This window comes from Lathamus discolor, chromosome 1 (genome assembly GCF_037157495.1).
Source record: "Lathamus discolor isolate bLatDis1 chromosome 1, bLatDis1.hap1, whole genome shotgun sequence".
In the NCBI taxonomy this organism is placed as follows: Eukaryota; Metazoa; Chordata; class Aves; order Psittaciformes; family Psittacidae; genus Lathamus; species Lathamus discolor.
The window spans coordinates 141,722,187-141,740,825 of record NC_088884.1 but is presented as its reverse complement, the minus strand read 5'-3'; the positions used below and the strand labels follow the sequence as shown (position 1 = coordinate 141,740,825).

Here is an 18,639-nt window from a genome sequence, read left to right as displayed (position 1 = left end):
GTGAAGAGACTGAAGCCTATTTAGCTACAGAAAAACAGACAGACAAAAAGTGCCCATGAGGTGGGACCTGCTTCCTATAAGGAAGCATATTACAATAACTCCTCAGGTTAGCTCATTTATTTATATCAGTTATTCCCTGAAGCACTTTTAAAATAAATCTCCAGACCAAGGTTCAGTTAGGAAAAATGAAAGTAGGTAGACCAGTGGAGCTTTAAGTATTAACCTCAATGCAGAGTTAAGCACAGATTTGTTAGCAAACCATTGCCTCTGTAACAACCATGCTAAGACAAGAGTTGCCAAAGATTCTAGAGACTTGATGGAAAAGATCAGATACTCCATGCCTTGATTTTCACTTTTTTTTTTGGATCCCACCTATATCCTAAATGTGACTGTTCCAGCCAAACTGGGCTGCAACTTTCAGGTACAAGAGTAGAACTGATGTGAAGCTTTGCAGGAAAGTAAATTGTGTTGAGAAGGCATTTATCTATCAGCTCAAGGTTTCGTCAGTGTTTAGTCTCCAGAGACCATTATAGAATCATAGAATAGTTTGGGTTTGAAGAGACCTTCAAAGGTCATCTAATCCAAGTCCTTCACAATAAGCAGGGACATTTTCAGCTGGATCAGATTGCTCAGACAATGCTGGGCCCAGGTTTGGTCCTCCCACCAGCTGCCCCCAAAGACCCTCTGGCCTCAGCATAGTGACTAGGAAAAACACCCACACAGTATAAAAATACCTCACATAGTGTCAGGAAAAATACCCACAGGATTTGAAGTGTCCTCTGTATTTTAAGCAAAGTGAGAGTTCTTACAGGTTATATTCATCCAATAGCACTGAATAGCCTACACATGTATGTCTAATAAAATTATGCCCCTCTTATTTCTTCTCTTACAACCTTTTCCCTGTTATCCTCTCTCCCGCTATTGCAGGCTGGTGATTTTTTCTACTGTATGTTTACTAGTTTTCTAAGTTTCTAAATGTAGTTCTTCTCAGCTCTACCATCTGTCCACAATCTTTCTATGCCTCATATATTATCTGTCATCTAGATCAATCATTTCTCTGCCTCCAGCCCTCAGTAACACAGAGAATCATGGAATCATAGAATGGTTTAAGTTGGAAGAGACCTTTAAAAGTCAACTAGTCCAACTCCCCTGCAATGAGCAGGGACATCACACTTCCCTCCTCCAACCTAGATGTGCCTGACCATTTCTCAGAGCTTGGCACATGCTGAGGACAGCCTCCAAAATCTTCCAAGAGATGTCAATGCCTACTCAGCACAGAAGGCAAACCACACCTCCCATTAGGAAAAGCTTGCCAAGTGCTAGAGCTCGCTGTTATTCCCATCCCAAATTCTTTATTCCCTCTGTACAGATTTGATTCTAAACACTTTCTCTTCCCACATTTACTTCTGTGAGTATATCTCTTAACTAGTTAGCATTTGGCACCTATATGAAACATAGATGGCAAAAAAAAAAAAAAAAAAAAGCTTGATTTTGATGAACAAGGGTTTCTGTCCATTGCAAAGAGACTGGTAGCTCAGGATGGCACCCTAAAAATAGACACGTTTCACTGAGGACTGCAAAGCACAGCAGACTAATGAGGAAGACACCAGCAGGGTCAAGTCTGAAAGGTGCCTCTTACTGGAAACAGTCACCAGAAAGAGGTGTCCCAGGCCCCTGGAAGGTGTGTCATTCAGGCTCAGCAGCCCAGATAACGCACATGTAGGAAAAAACACCTTGGTTTGTAATCTAGAGCAGGAAAGGATGGAGGAAAAGCCTAAGAAACAGCAGAAGCTGATAAAGCATTGGTGTGTGTATGTGAACCCAAACAACAAACCTCACATCCAGCCTAAAAAGAATGACTCAGATCAAAAGTCATCAAGCCAATGTTTATCAATTTGAGACCTACTAGAAGAGCTATTTTAATATACTCTCCCTTCAGCTTTCTGCCTCTGCTCCTGGAGGGGGCTTAAAAAATAAAATACATTAAAAAAAAAAAAAAAAATCAAGAGAGAAGAAAAACCACACTATGAATAAAAATAAGATTGGACTCTTTCTGTTTCCATGTAAACTTCCAAGAATATTGAGAAAGGTTGTCAACCGATTTATTTCTCAAAAATATTTCTCCTTCACTTTTCATGGCATCACCTTCCATTTGTCTTTTGTTTATTTATAACACAGCTACAGTTTAAATACACAATAGAAGCTATGCTATTGCATAATTTAAAATCAGATACATTGTGCTTCTCAAATCTGATAAAGCAAAGCAGACATCTCTTCAAGCACTCTGTGGCTTGAAATGCAAAGTTACCTTCCTGGAGTCAGACTACTTTTGTTTTCCTCAGCAAGGTCTCACACTTCAGAGAAGTCCAATTTTACTCTTAGCAGGTGGCAGTGTAAAAATATTTAACCACCACCACCACCACCACCTCCTTTTTCAGAATGTTTTACTAATGGGGTTGGTGTTCTGTTTTCTTCTAATTAAGTCTAATTACTTCCTCCTTCCATGGGAGGGTTTTCCCCTACTGATTTTGAAATATTTGCTCTTCTGTATCACTTTCCTTTAAAGGAAGAAAGTCACTCTTTCATAACATCAGGTCTCCCTGGTCTCTCTGTGAACACTCATTTAATTCATAGAATCATAGAATCATTGAATAGTTAGGGTTGGAAAGGACCTCAAGATCATCTAGTTCCAAACCCCCTGCCATAGGCAGGGACACCTCACACTAAACCATCCAACACAAGGCTTCATCCAACCTGGCCTTGAACACTGCCAGGAACAGAGCACTCACAACCTCCCTGGGCAACCGATTCCAGTGTCTCACCACCCTAACAGGAAAGAATTTCCTCCTTATATCCAATCTAAACTTCCCCTGTTTAAGTTTTAACCCGTTACCCCTTGTCCTGTCACTACAGTCCCTGATGAAGAGTCCCTCCCGAGCATCCCTATAGCCCCTGTTCAGATCCTGGAAGGCTGCTATGAGGTCTCCAATCAGCCTTCTCTTCTCCAGGCTGAACAGCCCCAACTTTCTCAGCCTATCTTCATACAGGAGGTCCTCCAGTCCCCTGATCATCCTCGTGGCCCTCCTCTGGACTTGTTCCAGCAGTTCCATGTCCTTTTTATGTTGAGGACACCAGAACTGCAAACAATACTCCAGGTGAGGTCTCACAAGAGCAGAGTAGAGGGGCAGGATCACCTCCTTCGACCTGCTGGTCACGCTCCTTTTGATGCAGCCCAGGATACGGTTGGCTTTCTGGGCTGTGAGTGCACACTGCTGGCCCATGTTCATTTTCTCATCGACCAGCACCCCTAAGTCCTTCTCCACAGGGCTGCTCTGAATCTCTTCTTTGCCCAGTCTGTAGCTGTGCCTGGGATTGCTCTGACCCAGGTGTAGGACCTTGCACTTGGCATGGTTGAACTTCATAAGGTTGGCATCAGCCCACCTTACAAGCGTGTCAAGGTCCCTCTGGATGGCATCCCTTCCCTCCAGCATATCAACCGAACCACACAGCTTGGTGTCATCGGCAAACTTGCTGAGGGTGCACTCAATCCCACTGTCCATGTCAGCAACAAAGATGTTGAACAAGACCGGTCCCGACACCAATCCCTGAGGGACACCACTCGTTACCGGTCTCCAGCTGGACATCGAGCCATTGACCACAACTCTGTGTGCGGCCGTCCAGCCAGTTCTTTATCCAGCGAGTGGTCCATCCATCAAATTGATGTCTCTCCAATTTAGAAAGAAGGATGTTGTGTGGGACAGTGTCAAACGCTCATGGCAAGGACTATCTTTTATATCTTCTATAGCATGAAAAGGCATGCGCTAATCCTTCTCATCTTGTTTTGGATACCTTGCTTTAAACATTTGTGATATCTGAAAGATACCTAGACTATCTTTTGCATTGTCAGCTAAAGGTCTGCTGGAGTGGCTGGGGGAAACACACACAGAGTTGAGCCTCTTCCACGTTTTTTACTGAAGAAAACTATCATATAGCCTTAATTGAAATGGCACTGACACTGAATATGCAAATCACAAGGCTATCCTACTTTTTAATGTGACAAGAATCTCATTATTTTGTAGATACTGGTAAACGCTCAACCTCAGATGCACTTTTCAGACATTCAGCAGCAACTCAAAGCTAGGAAGTAACAGTTTAAAATTTATCAGAGTAAAAAAAGTAGTTCTAGGCCTCCTTCAATTCCTCTCACCTTGAGCAGCTCTGTCCCCTTCCTGTGAATGCTCCAAGTGTTCCAGTGCATGTCTAAAAAAATACGAAAATTTGTACTTAACATTTTAGTAGACCTTCAATGACAGATAATGTGTTAACGTTCAGGATTGAATGACTGCATAATAACCAGTGACAAATTTACAAGCCTTCAGGGATTTCATGATCTAGAAAGAATGATGTCCAGGATTAATGGCAGTTTGATCTGAATTGTGAGGATCTAAATGTTAAAGCACCAAGGATTTATGCACTTTAGACACAGGCAGCCTTTCTTGGGGGGGTGGGGGGGAACTAGCCCCCAAAGCCCCCAAAATGTTTTGAAGGGAGCATTCCACATCATGTTCTTCTGAAATTATCTAATCAATTCAGCAGCAAAGAATATCTAACTTATAAATATACATTCATAAAAAGGCAAAAGAGGTTAGAGCATAAAAGGATGCAATGTTTCTAAACTGAGTACTATATATCATCACCTGTTGCTTGAGCTCTCTAACCCTTTTTTATTGCAAGTCTGTAGCATGTGCTTGATTCAAACTGCTCCAGAAAGGAGTTTATTAAACCTACTTATCCATTAACGGAACTACGAACATCACACAATACACAAGTCTTTAGAGCAAGGTATCCAAAACAAGATAAGTACATTTAAAGCATGCCTTTTCATGCTATAAAGCTATTCCTTTCCCAGAATTATTTTGCTTGTTATAAATACAGAAGAAAAGGGCAAAGGAAAAAAACCAAACCAGTGTTCAGAAAGCAACATTGTAAAACCATGTTCAATTTCTGAGATGTGAGATAATCTATAAGTTAATACATGATAGAGCATTTTCCATATATAATAGTTTATTCATGCCAGAGGACAGATTCAGTTGTAACTAATCAGTGGAAAAGCTTAAAGCTTAATGCAGTAGCTGCAGAGAGAATTCAAACAGGGACTGTAATTAAAGAAAAAACAAAGCACCACCAACAACTAGGAAAGTGCTTTCTATGAAAACAACGGTAATTTCCCAGTAATTTTCCATTTCCTTTCAGTGCCTTCTATGATGATCACAAGTGTCTTTACAACAGAAGAAAGGCCAGCAATTAGCATTTCCCAATGGTTAAAACCAATGAGCAAGAAAATGTGCTTTAAAAAAAAAAAAAAAAAAAATCACACAAAAGTTACAAATAAAAGCACTGAGCAGGAAATTTGTCACATAAAAGGATAAACAGAAGCAGCCTGACCTGAAGTACCCACACCCAGCTAGAAGCAGTATCTGTTCTCAGAAACATATGAACTGGGACTGGTTTCACCAAGCCTATGAACTTTAAAGTCAAGCCACAGGCCATGTGGGCATTTCAGTGGGCTCTTACGGCAACTGACAGCAACTGAAGTTATGATGGTGGTAACCCGTCAGCTACTGAGAATTGTTAGACTCAGCCTTCAACAGCTGCTCAACTTAATGCAGGTTTTATTCTTTCAGTTTATAAGTAGGTTTAAGCTCAAACTGAAGGTGTTAGTCAAACAAAACAAGTGTCCACATAGGGCTTAGCTCTAGTGAATTAGCTTCAAATCAGTCTTAACCTAAAGAAGGCCTATAGCTAATTCAGCCTTTAACATTATCAAAGCAAATAGTATGAAGAATTCCCATTTGGCTGGAAAAGATGGCTATCAGTCAACTCAAATGCACCTTGTACCTAGTCAAACCTGTCCAAATGCCTTTGTACTGTAAAGCAACTGCACATAAGGCTGGTCAGTACAAATGACCACCTCACCAGTTATTGTGTCCTCTTGAGGTGAAAACCCCTGTATAAGTATTCCTACTATGACGTTGTTGAGGAGTGGAGGATGACAACCTGCACTACAAGATCAGCAGAGATGCAGAAGGGAGATAAACCCAGCTGCTAAATGATTGTAGGTCCTTAGAGGCTCCAGGAATGATGGGCTTGACATCAGACATTTTGTTTAGTGCTAACACCAGATACAGGGGGGAGAGAGGAAGGAGGAAGTGGAAAAAGTAAGGCCATACAACTAAGTTTTAATTTAATTTCTGCTAGCATATCACTGGTGTGCAGTTTAGGCTATGCCTGGTAAGAATAAATCAATACTATTTTGCTTTAGTGTTTTGTGAATAAATCATTCTAGAAAATACTCTGACCTTGTATCATCCATTTCTGTTTTATGGGAAGTAAGCTGCTGTCCTTAGGCAATGGCAAAAGTATAAAAGGTAGCAGAACATCTCAAGAGGAAATGAAAGTGCCTGAATAACAATGGACAAAACATTAAAACCCTGCCCTGACTTGATTAACTTGAAATAAGATAGCCCCAGCCCAAAAAGAATAACTTTTTTCCTAGGATTTTGGAATGTTCAGACCTGTGTCTTCACTTTATGTTCAGAACATGAAAGTTCTCAAGGATCCAAATCGGCAACTGTTTCTTCACACAATAAAAGACATTGGCATTTGAACCACGTAATAGATAACTCTTAGCATCTCACTGGGTCAGGCAATGACACACATGCACAAGAAGTTCTCAGAGATGTAGCAAAATGCAAATTCTCTGCTAGTTCTAGTCAAACCCTGAGAAGTTTACTGTAATGAAACGCAGGTGCAACACACACATCACATAATAAAGTGCCAATCACAGTGATATGTCTGTGTCTAACAGATATTTCCACAAAAATGTCACCTCTACTCAGTAGCTGTCACAGAGACAACTGAGTAGGGGCAGGAGTTACTAGGAAAGAATAAATCTGTGGTTTCCCACACCTTGTGAACTCTGCTTTTGTGGTTCCCACACCTCATTTAAGAAGAATGTTGAAATGCAGAAGACCCAGAGAATCACCACAAGAACCATCTACAGGCATGAAACAATGTCAGTATGGGGAACATTTAGAAAGATGAGGATTCTTCAGACTGCATATCAGAACTGAAGGGGCAGTACTGGACCTGTGCTATAGTGACGAGAGGACATGATGCTCTCTATCTGTTCCAATACAAGAACTAGAAGGCATCAAATACTGCTAGGAAGAACCAGGTTCAAGCCAAACAAAAGCAGGTGCTTCTTCACACAGACAAGGCTAGGCTGTGAAACGCCCAAGTAAAGGATGCTGTAGACACTAGTGGTTTACTGGAGTTCAGAATACAAATGGACACATTAATGGAAGAAAAGTCCATCAATAGCTGCCAAAAAAAAAAAAAAAAAACAACACCTCAGCAAACACCCAAATACACACACAAAAAAACAATCCCACAAGCGAAACACAGAAACCAACCATTCTGACTCTGACTTAGAAGTCTCTAAACCATAAAGATGCTTAGGGAACTATCCTAGGATAACACCGCTATCTGTTTAAGAACTGTTAAATTCTTCCCCAGGTTTTTCCCCAAATGAAGGCTGCTGTCAATTCAAGATAGAAACCTAGAAAGTCCTTGAACTGTACTGTATCCATTCTTGTGTAGGCATCTTTCTTTTTAGATAATAGACCCCTTCTAAACATAAGCATCATTTTCAATGCAATTGCCCGTAAATTAATTTCATAATGCTTCACTCACCCTCTTGCCTCCCCTCTCTCTCTTTTCAGATTAAAGAAAATCCAGATGGGGTGCAGGTGCTGCAAAATGATACAAAGGTACAATCGAACAAGATTTGCTTAGACCCAATAAAAGAAACGCATTAAAAGATGTGTCTGTGCTCCCCTATACCTGTTTCTTAAATTAAGCCTATTTACAAGGTTGGGGGTTTCCCCCAGCTTTACAGTATCTTTACAGTCTTGCCAGAGCATAGGCATACTGATGTCCTTTGAATGTCCTTTTGATTTACTGTAATTCAGGTCCTTTTGCTATCATTCCTATCCCACAGAAAAGCTGTGTGGCATTGAAAATCCATCTTTAGCAAAGCTTTTTCCTCATTTAGGTAGCATGAGCATCCTTCACTTCAGTAGAACAGGGAGCACAGACTTTGTCAGATCTCCCTGTTTCCTAAGTAATGGAATTAAATACAGATCCTTACTTCCATCATAGCTTTTAAATGTAGTCAATTGTGTGAACAATTCCCACATTAAAAGCATCTCGAGAGGAAGACTAGCTAGTTTTTAGAAGAACAATGCTTCAGCCCCACTTGAAGGTTACTTCTTCCCTTGGCCACATCTCTGTGGGAAAAGTGGGAAAGTAAACTGGTGCTATGCAACACAGACGGGGGACAAAGAAAAGAGAGAGGCTCTAGAAGAAATAAGGAACATATGGAGCAAGAGGAAAACACAGTAAGAAAAGAAAAAGGAAGGAACAATAGGAAAAAAAGGAAAAAAGAAAAAACAAACAAACAAAAACACTTGAAAAGGGCAAAATGGTAAGACTTAAAAACAAGAACAACAGGGAAAAAATGGGGCGTATTTAAGCAACAACATGAAGACGTATCAATGAACAATCTATGACTACTACTCACTGGCTAATCAACAAATCAACAGCACCCCCCTTGAGAAAATAAAAAAATAAAGCTGAAAACACACAACCACCAGTGCATAGCTCTCAGTCAACCTCCTCATGCTTCTGGTGAATCTTACTACAGGGATTAGTTATAATGAGTCCCAGCACAGAGCAGCACAGTTCAGCATTTCCATTTGGTTTAGTTCACGCTCAGGATCTCAGGTAAAGTTTAGTGACAGCAGTTACTCTAGGTCTCCAGCTTAAAAATTAAGCCTAATTCTTTTTCTAATCTGACTGATTAACAGCATAATTAACATTTCCTTCGTAAATTTTCTTTTCTCCAGCTACATTTTTGATCCAGAAGAAGTACAATCACCTGGACGCATTCATGAAGTAAGCACCTATAAACACAGTGAGCAAGGCAGCAATAAATCCAAAGAGAACAGTGAAATTCAAGAACATAAAAATGAACTCCAGAAGGATGAACTGAATAGAACAGAAAATAAAAGTCAGATAAATAGCAGAAAAGAAACTCTCTGGAACCATGGAGGCAATGATTTTCAAGAGGATAGCCTTGTGAAGTGTGTTGCAAAGCTTGATGTTGCAGTCAATGGTGGCAGCTCCTGTGCTGGAGTGCACTCTGTGCTCAACCCCAACACAAACTCAGTGAAAGAGGCCAGTGAACAGGGAACCTCCAGCCAGTCAGAGGCTTCTTCAGCTAGTAGAGACATTTACACCAAATCAAATAGGTCTGTACAAGAACTTGACCTAGAGGTGGGCTGGCAGAGGAAGGCAACTTGCAATGAGCCAAACAGTATTCAACATGAGAACTCCCAGTCTGCAGAAGACATCATCTTTCTTAAAGGAAGTGCAATACTGAAGACACAAAACAATGCCATACAACTGCCAGATATTAATTACCCCCAAAATCACAATCAAACCAGGAACCATGTTGAAAAAGACGGCTTTTTAGTCAATTATGCACACTCAGACCAAAACACTGGGCCTTCAGCAATGCAGGACCAGGACCTTTGTGTAATCCCACCTCCACCTATGAAAGAGAGCAGTATTGGACCTTTTAAAACTGACTTTACAAGTTTGAGTCCTGGAATTATGAGTGGTATCACTGCCATGGCTGTTACCAGAGTTGCACAGGCACCCACACACCCCAACCATAAAGCCATCAATGGAGAAATGGAGGAGGAAGATGCAGAAGTTGCAGCAGCTCTGGCTGCACTGGAAGCTGCAACTGCAGGGGAAGATCTGGATGATGATGACGAGTACTAGATGAAGGTTTATTTCTCATACACTGGGTAAGATCCAGATTTTATTTCTGGATCTATGTATCACATGCATAGCACATATGGACAGCTGTTATGAACAGCACATATAAAAGGAGTTTGGACTAAACCTCTGTCCCTTCAGCTGTTTTGTACAGCTTTTAATTTGTACTGCCTGTGGTACAGAAGCACTCCCTTGGCTAATGGGATTACTAACACTTTTATATGGCACCAACCAGGGGGTAAAGTGTCATTTCTTTCACACAGGATATTCTGCTGTATACCCACCTCACCTGGACTCATGCAAAAAACCCTTTGGTTTTGACCCTCAGGAGGGTCTGTGCATACTGCGTATTCCAGGTTCAGAAGAACTCCATTATTTAAAACAGAACTATAGAAGCCATGAGTTAGAAACCACAGATTTTCATCTTGTTAAAAAAAAAAAAAAAAAAAAACCAAAACAAAAAAAAAGCCAACAAAAACAAAAAAAGCCAACCCAAACCTGACCCAGAATTCCATGATCTCATGATGTGCGAAATAGAGAAGGAGAGTTCCAATCCAGATTAAGCCTAAATCTGTGCTTGTACAGCTGGCATTATGATAACCTCATCTCTTCCCTTGTACATCCCCTGGACTTAGTTTGATACCCCAAGTGACCTGCTTCAGTTCACTAAGACAGCAGAAGCCTAGTCAAATCCAAGAGAGTAGGTAACTTTGTGTTGGTTTAATGAGCTGAAGTAGCTCACGTAAAAACTGAGGTGCTGGAGAGGGATCAAAACGCAGTCTTAACTGTTTGGATAGATTAAAACTGCGGTAAAACTACAGCCCGAGACTTCTCAATTCTGCTAAATTTTCCAGGCACACATCACTTGCCTTAACAATACAGTTTGCAAACAGGTTGTGTCTCATAAACATCCCTAGCAAGATGTGTCTTGTTTATATACAAACAGTGTGGACCCCTCCCTGGCTCTGCTGTAGTCCCTTAAAAATTAGAGCAGGAAAGGGATTGAGCTTCCAAGCTGAATTAAGCATAAGACCTCAAAATACCAGCTGTGTTCCTGGATCATTTACCCTCCCTCTGATGTCAGATTACTACATTGACCTTCCATGTGAGGGAGGAGGAAAAAAGTAGAGACCAATTTGGTGTTGATTCATCAGAAGTTGGATCTTAATGGTTAGAAGTTCTTGACATTTTATACTGAAAAGTGGTTTCTGTTATAAATTCTTAATAAATTTTTTTATCATACAAAAAAATTATCTGGCAACCTTTGTGCTTTGTGTGTTTTCTGATCATATAACAGTCACATAAAAGAAATGCTGTTACATATAGCCCTCATTAGATACATGGAAAGCACCGTGTATTTGCCAACAGTATACGCTGAATTCTAGTCAACCATTAACATACACACAAAGATCAGAATATTAGAGGTGCGGCTTAAGTAATTATAGATATTGAAATTATTTCTGTTTAAATGCAGATTTTGGTTAAACTGATAAAATGAAGATTTCAATTTCTCAAAACATTAATGATGCCCCTATGAGCAATTAAAAAAAAAGTCTCAGCTTCAAGAGACTATCTTGAAGCTCTTGTGTCTCCATTCAGCTACAGATGAAAGTCACATTGTATCTGTAGAATAAAAGAGCTTTATGTGTTTGCAAAGTATTGTAGTACTGCTGATTTCTCTACCACTTTCTTCCTTTAAAAGGCCCTTCTAAGCATTCTGCTGTCATACAAGTTTTATGTGCACATTCGTGTATCAAAAACTACTATAATACTGAATGACAGTGAAAGACCACTTGCACACAGCATATCAGTAGTTATGGTTATGACAGCACACGGCATATGCCTGCTTTATGTTCTGAGGGCCCTGAGAGCATCACCAGGCCTGGCTGTTCCTGCCCACATCCTCAGGACCCCATGTCAATAGCCTCTGGGAAGCATCTGACCCTGCCCAAGCTCCCCACAGCCTGGCCGTAGGTCCTGCTGAGCTGGGGCTACCTGCAGGCTGACAGCCTGGCCAAGCCTCAGACTGGTCTCACTGGAGATGCCTTACGCATGGGGCTGGGTTGCCCCAGTGTCCCCTGGGGGCCCTGCTCCCCACTGGGGTGGCAGGACAGGTCTGGCTGTGAGGTCCAGCCCAGCTGCTCCTGGGGGAGCCTCCACTGCTCCCCACATCCCAGGCCCAGGGATCTGCCAGCCCCTGCTGCACCATGACATGAACCATGAGAAATGATTAAAGTAAAAAAAAAAAAAAGAAAAAAACAAAAATTAAAAAAATGCAAAAAAACACTCAAGGAAGTTTACCCAATTTTTCAATATCAACTGAACTACAACCTGCACTGGGTGCAAATCACAGCAAGTTTTCACCTTGCTCCCCAGGAATTAAAGCACACTAGAGGTGAGCACCTTGTCAAACCCAGCCAGTGTCTGGACACTCCAAACCAAGCATCTCTCCTATGGGCAACTGCCCACAATTGTGGACCACCAGACTTAAACCCTCCACAAGAGATCAGCTGGGCCACAAACACTTCTTGCAGCCCAAGTTTTCATTGTCTTAAATACAAAAAAGGCAAACTACTGTAAAGCAAGTTTATCTGCTGTGTCGGAAATAACTTAACCAAAGAAAAAGTTAATCAATCAGGCATATACATACCTCAAATCTGCAGGATATGGAAAGCTTTCATAAAATAAACCTATGAGGTATCCCCAGCATTCATGCATCTCTTGCCTATTATCTGAAAGTGCCTTGTGCAGGGCTTGGTTTGGTTTTTTCCCCCTTCTAAACATATATATATGTTTTTTACATTTATGTATGTATTTATATCCCTTCAAATCTACCATGCCACAGATGAGTGTCAGGAATGACTTCTTAGCCATTTCTGAGAGTGCAGTACACTTTTCACAATAAATGTGAAAAATCAATTATTTCAGACAAAATTTTTAAATACCCAAAATCAGTTTTTAAATAATTATGTGAGAACCGGATCTTACTCAGTGTCCTCAGACGACCCAAAGAAACACACACACTGCTAGCTTGAACAATCATTTTGCTCAGAAAATTGTGAGAGTAAAATTTTATATCTTGAGAAAACAGAGAAGGCCAAAGGAAAAAGTCACAGGAATCAAAAGTAAACTGTGTATTTTAAGGCTTTTCTCAAAAACTACACAGTTTGATACCTCCTTCTCTTCACCCCAATCACCCTAACTTCAGATATCAATTGTGTTTACCATATTCAGAGGGCTTACGAAGTAGAGTTTAAATGTTTCAATTTTCCTTCAATACAAAAGGAAACAATGAGTGAGTTGGTTGGCCAATATTTCTATATTTGATGTAATTCTATATAGGTGAGTGTGAAAACATATGCAGCACTAAATAACAGGCAATAGGATGGGAAACTATTATAAGAGCTGGTATTTCTATGAAAGATTTTGCATCTTGGCAACTCATGCTTTACTCATTATTCTCCAAAACTAGTAACACGGCTTAAAAGGAAATGGTAAGTTTTCCACATATAAGTGAAGAGCTATTGAGTAAGCTTAGCACCTTCTCATTTAACAGTGGGTCACCTCCAGATCATGAAAAGTATTTCAGATCACTGCAACAGGGGTAGAAGACAGCCCACCCAACTCAAGGAAGCTAATTATTTCATAGAAAAAACATTATGGGGGATGTTTGTTTACAGAGTAACAGTAGAACCTGAAAGTTTATCCTGCAGAATTCTTCAGTTCAGTGAAGAAATCCCAGACAAGAAAGCAGGAACTTGGAAATAGATAAACTCCATACAATTTTTTTTTTCCTTCCCTTTAAAGAATAAAGGCAAATTGCCTTGGCAAGTGTTGCTATGGAGACTTCCCATTAAAAATTAAAATCCAGAAATAGGAAGTCTATTATATTTCTAAATACTTCAGACTTGATTGCTTTAGAGTAATCTAGAAATATCATTTTTGCCATTCAAATGATAAAACAAGAAACACTTATTAAAAAAAAAACTTGACCTTACACTGCATTTGTAGTTTTAATATCCTAAATGTGACTTAATTTTACAGAAGATTAATTCTTGCCAATGCATCACGATTTGCTAAGTGAGAAAAAAAGATCTCAACATTTAAGGCCTGTGCATGTGGTATTTCATCTCTTTATCCCAACACTTACATTGCATAAGTTAATTACACTGAAACAATGAATTCTAATAGATTATCTTTAATTGTGTTACCTCTCCTTGCATGTAGATGGAAATTGGAATCCATCTGAACTGCACAAGAGCATCACTTCAAAATTAAACATCTTAGAACTTCTTTATCGTGCTGAATGCACAAGCAAGTAAATTTATCAAAGTCGTTCTACATTAAAAACCAATTTAAAAGAAGTTCCATCAACAGAATTGTTTCAGACATTGTGTATTTCTAGGTTTTAGAGCACCTGTTTAAGAGTAACTGTTAGAGCAGATACAGACTTTTTCATTGGTCTTTCCACCACTAACAGCCCTTACCACCTTTGAAATCAAAGCAGAAACTCCTTAGCAACTTCCCTGGCCAGGCTTTCCAAATTTCATGCATTTACATACACAGAGACCTCAGTCTCAGAACTCCCTTCTCCATTAACAATTTCACTTGACATCTCCAGAAGGTTTGGTTTTAAACTTTCCTTTATTTTGAACCTTCACAAGCATTTTCTAAACTTCAGATCAGGCAATCCTGGAATTAAACTAGCTGGATAAACACAGAACAGGAAATACTGTCCACACCTACAAATAAGAGCACTTCTGACTGATCACTTCTGCAAATTCTGTCCCATCTGCTTTGGGCCATTTTCCATTTTAAACCATGAGCTGTTGACATTCTGGATGAAGCTAAATGTGCATCCTGGATTCTACCAGAGATTAAAATAGATTATAGTAATTTTATGCCTTAACATAGTCATGACTTTAAAATTTATAGTTAAATAAAATCTTTAACATTGTTAACATGGTTAAATCCAATTTCGTGACAGAACTTTACTAGACAGATTTACTCCTCACCTCTGCCTCCTTTACTCAGAGAAAAACAATATTCCCTTGTACAACTTAATTCAGAAAACAGGATTCTGTCAATGAAGCACGGAAAAAACAATGGCTGTCTTGATTTTGTTCTTAATCAGTTGTTTAAGTACAGATCCCAAGCAGTCATCTCACTACCACCATAAACAAAACTATGGGGGTTACACCATTTCCTGCTCTGTATCTTGATTGAAATTATTATAGATTAAACAGGATTTATCAGGGTTTTGCTGTACTTCGTAATTCAGTGAATGTACATTACCAAACAAAAAAAAAATACATTCTGTAGCAAAACAAAAAAAAAAAACCCTCTAAGTTTTTCAGGAAATACAGCATCCCAATATTACATCAGGTGGCAGATGACTTAAGTACTGAACCAACCCCACAATAAAACCATGTCACACAAAAACTGCAGTTTCATTTGTTTGCTCACTGAGCTTCCTTCTATTTACACTGAGCTAGAGATTAGCTTGATTTTTATGAGGGTGCAGAAGCAGAAACGAACACGGCAACACCCTTGACTATTCACCTTAACCTCAAGCATGGCCAGATTTTCAGTAATACGTGATCACATATGCTATCCCCTGGTTTTAATGCTTGGAATTGCACCAAGTGATAGCAAATAATTTACGCAAAAGGAAAGGAAGGTAAGCAACAAAGGCAAGATGACTTGCATAAATGAGATTAAAATACTGTTTAAGTATTTGAGGACAAACTGTAGGGATCTGGAAAAGAATGAATAACTAGGCTGTTTCCGTTTCATGTCTGAAGGTTGTTATCTAAATAAAACTTTCCTTTGCATTTGAGAACCTCTTCCAGAAAAAAGACAATAGCAAATAAATTCAGGGACATTTTTCAGATTAGTTTTTCCATACAATCTTCAGGGGAAAAAAAAAAAAAAACTCCATGCAAAACTTTCCACATTTCCAATACGGTGTGTTATATGAAGAGACTTTGGCCATGGCTAAAAGTGGTATGAGTTTCCTCAGAATCTATTTCCAGAACTGAGGAAATATTTTTAACTCCATGAATTTCGGTTTGATATACAAGAGCAACACAGGAGCAAATCCAGCAAGTATACAGCATACTTTGCCGGAATAATGCTACTGTCTGATTTTGATTATTGTTAATTAGTTATCATTAATCTCCTGTTTATGCAGACTTGCACACAAAACACACCCACAGTCAGCATCTGCAAAAAAGAACTGTACTAAAAGATCCAACATTAATCAAAATCAAGACAAATTATCAAAAGCCTTACAAAATAATACCCATACTCCACCCTAACTGGGAATTACTTTTCCAGTCATGCATGAATGTTGATCACCAGCCGACGCACACCGCTATTGTTTCAACATGCGCCACACACACCCCGTTCTTCCTCACTGCTTTGATTAAAAATTTGGCTTAGGGAGAAGTTTACGTTGCTCTGTCTAACAACCAAGGCAGCAACTTCCAGGCTGCCAGCCGGCCACCGGGTAGGACAGTGGCAGAGGCCAGGCAGCCACCCCCTTCCCTTCCCGAGGCACAGGAGCCCTGGCCACTCAAAGTTCTATTGCAGAGAGACAGTGAGACACCCCGATCGATTAAATTAGGGCTTTTAAATTTATCTATATTGTACTTTTACTCAGCACACGCCAAGTGTGAATGATCGATAAAAGCTTCAAGAGCTCCCTCTGCTGCCAACAAATACATATTTCAGCTGCTCTGTGCAAAACCTGCTCATAGCTGACAGAAAACATCACCTTCCTGTCTCTCCCTCTAAGCATATATATCTGTGCGTGTGTGTGTGTGTAAACACATAGGTATGTAGAAACCTTCAAAAATAAGATTTGGGAAATACTACGAGTATTTTAATTTAACACTCAAAGATTGCTGCTTTTAAAGGATAATTATTTTGACTGTAAAATATAAACCACAGCCCAGAAGAAACAAGAGCAGGCTAACTGAAAATAGGTAAGGAAAGGACCGCTAATGGGGACAGAGGAGGGATGGGGGATGAGGGGACCAGAACCTATAAAAATGAGGGGTTACTCTGACAGGAAAATAGATTCATCAGTATATTCTCCTTTGCACAAGACACACACTGCAGCTATACTTCATGCCATTGCACCTCTACAGCACGAGGGGCTGCACACATATAATTTAGGAGATGTTTCAATTAGGATACAAGAGGCCTGCTCTACAAAGACCTTACACAAACCCAAGGCAGAGCAAGCCTAACTGCGTGTCCAGGCAGATGGCCAAGCACTACCCACCTCTGGTACCCACCATGGCTCTGCACTAAGGCCTACCTGTGTCACAGGTGACTCAGTATCTCTTCTTACCTAAACTTACCAGCAAAACACACCACCAACCCACTCAAACTCACACACCCGCCACAGAAAACTCAAGAGGTTGCTTACTTTAGCAGCACAGACAGCTTTCAGACCTTGCTGCGAGTGAGGTCTCCTCACAGGAGTCCATTGTCTTCATGGTTCCAGCCCTATAGGCCTAGCATCTGCTTTCTTTTCTGATTGCTTAGAGGAACAGACTCCACTTTCCCACACGGCTCAGCTTTCTCCTCTTCTTGTGCCAACTCTACATATTCCTTTATTGGTTTTGGCTCACAAACTGATTTTAACCTGCTAGGAAGGGAGCTCCAAGGCTGACTGGGAGCCTTGCTGCTCTGTGCTGTGGCAGTTTGACCAGCCAGCCCCGCTATGGGTGGTGCCCAGAGGAGGCGAAATGCTGCATCCAGAGCGAGAGACACAAAGTATGGCAAAGGTAACAGACCAGCAGCACCTTATTACACACCCCCTACCACTGAAGGGGGAAAAGAAACTAAGAAAAAGCAAGGACACAGAAAACAAGAGAAATGGACATTGCATCCACAGCATCTGCCAGCACTTTGCGCCTAACTGCAAAACTCCCTCAACAAAGTTATGAAATACACAACTTCACAAAACACTGAGAAAAAAAAATATCAAAAACCATCTTTGGATGCCATATACAGACAGCCAAGGCTTAACCACTCTGTTTTCTTATTTATTCATTAGCAGCAGTATTACATACTTGGCAGCGAAAAGGAAAGAAGAGGCCTAAAGTGGCAGGGGGGCTGGAACTAGATCCTTCCAACCCATAGTATGATCCCGTGAAAGTGCACAGAAACTCTAGTTTTATAAATACAAATTGATTCACACTTCAAACTACATCTGGGACACAGGTGTGAGTAGTCAAAATCCATTAAACATTCAGGAAACTGAATTCCTTAGGAGATACAGCCTCATGTTCCAACCCAGTAGGCACTTTCAGTACTACCAGAACAGGCTGTACGCTCTCCTCTCATCAAGAGATGAACAATCTCATGAACAGGTAAGTTTTAACCCACATCACTTTGTATATGTAACCCACGTATTTTGTAATTCACTTTTAGGGGAAAAAAAAAACCAAACAAAAATATCAGAAACACAAAACCAAAAAACACACAAGCAAAAAAAAAAAAAAATCTATGTGACACCCTTTTCTCCTGTCTTTCCCTACTGTGCTTTCAGCGCCTATCTTCTCTCTTCTGTATCTTTCCGTTTGGCTCTAGAATGTGGCACCAACAAGCAGCCACATCTCCCAGGAGGCTCAGAAGCCCCCTGTTCCATGCTGTATACAGACACACTTCAGGAATCCTGGAACTCGGCTTCACTTCTGCAGAAAGTGCACTGAT

General features: G+C 40.3%; 1 protein-coding gene across 4 annotated transcripts in view; it reads left to right on the top strand.

The window, feature by feature from the left end:
• Window positions 1-11,585, top strand: part of C1H4orf19 (chromosome 1 C4orf19 homolog) — a 45,327-nt gene extending 33,742 nt beyond the window's left edge. For 3 of the 4 annotated variants that reach the window (XM_065699249.1, XM_065699268.1, XM_065699240.1), the window contains 2 exons: window positions 7,785-7,832; window positions 8,970-11,585. In XM_065699249.1, coding sequence (XP_065555321.1) covers window positions 7,785-7,832; window positions 8,970-9,912 — 991 coding nt within the window. In that variant the 3' untranslated portion in view covers window positions 9,913-11,585. The remainder of the gene's footprint in view (window positions 1-7,784; window positions 7,833-8,969) is intronic. The other variant, XM_065699258.1, reaches the window with a different exon arrangement.
• Window positions 11,586-18,639: the final 7,054 nt, after the last annotated feature.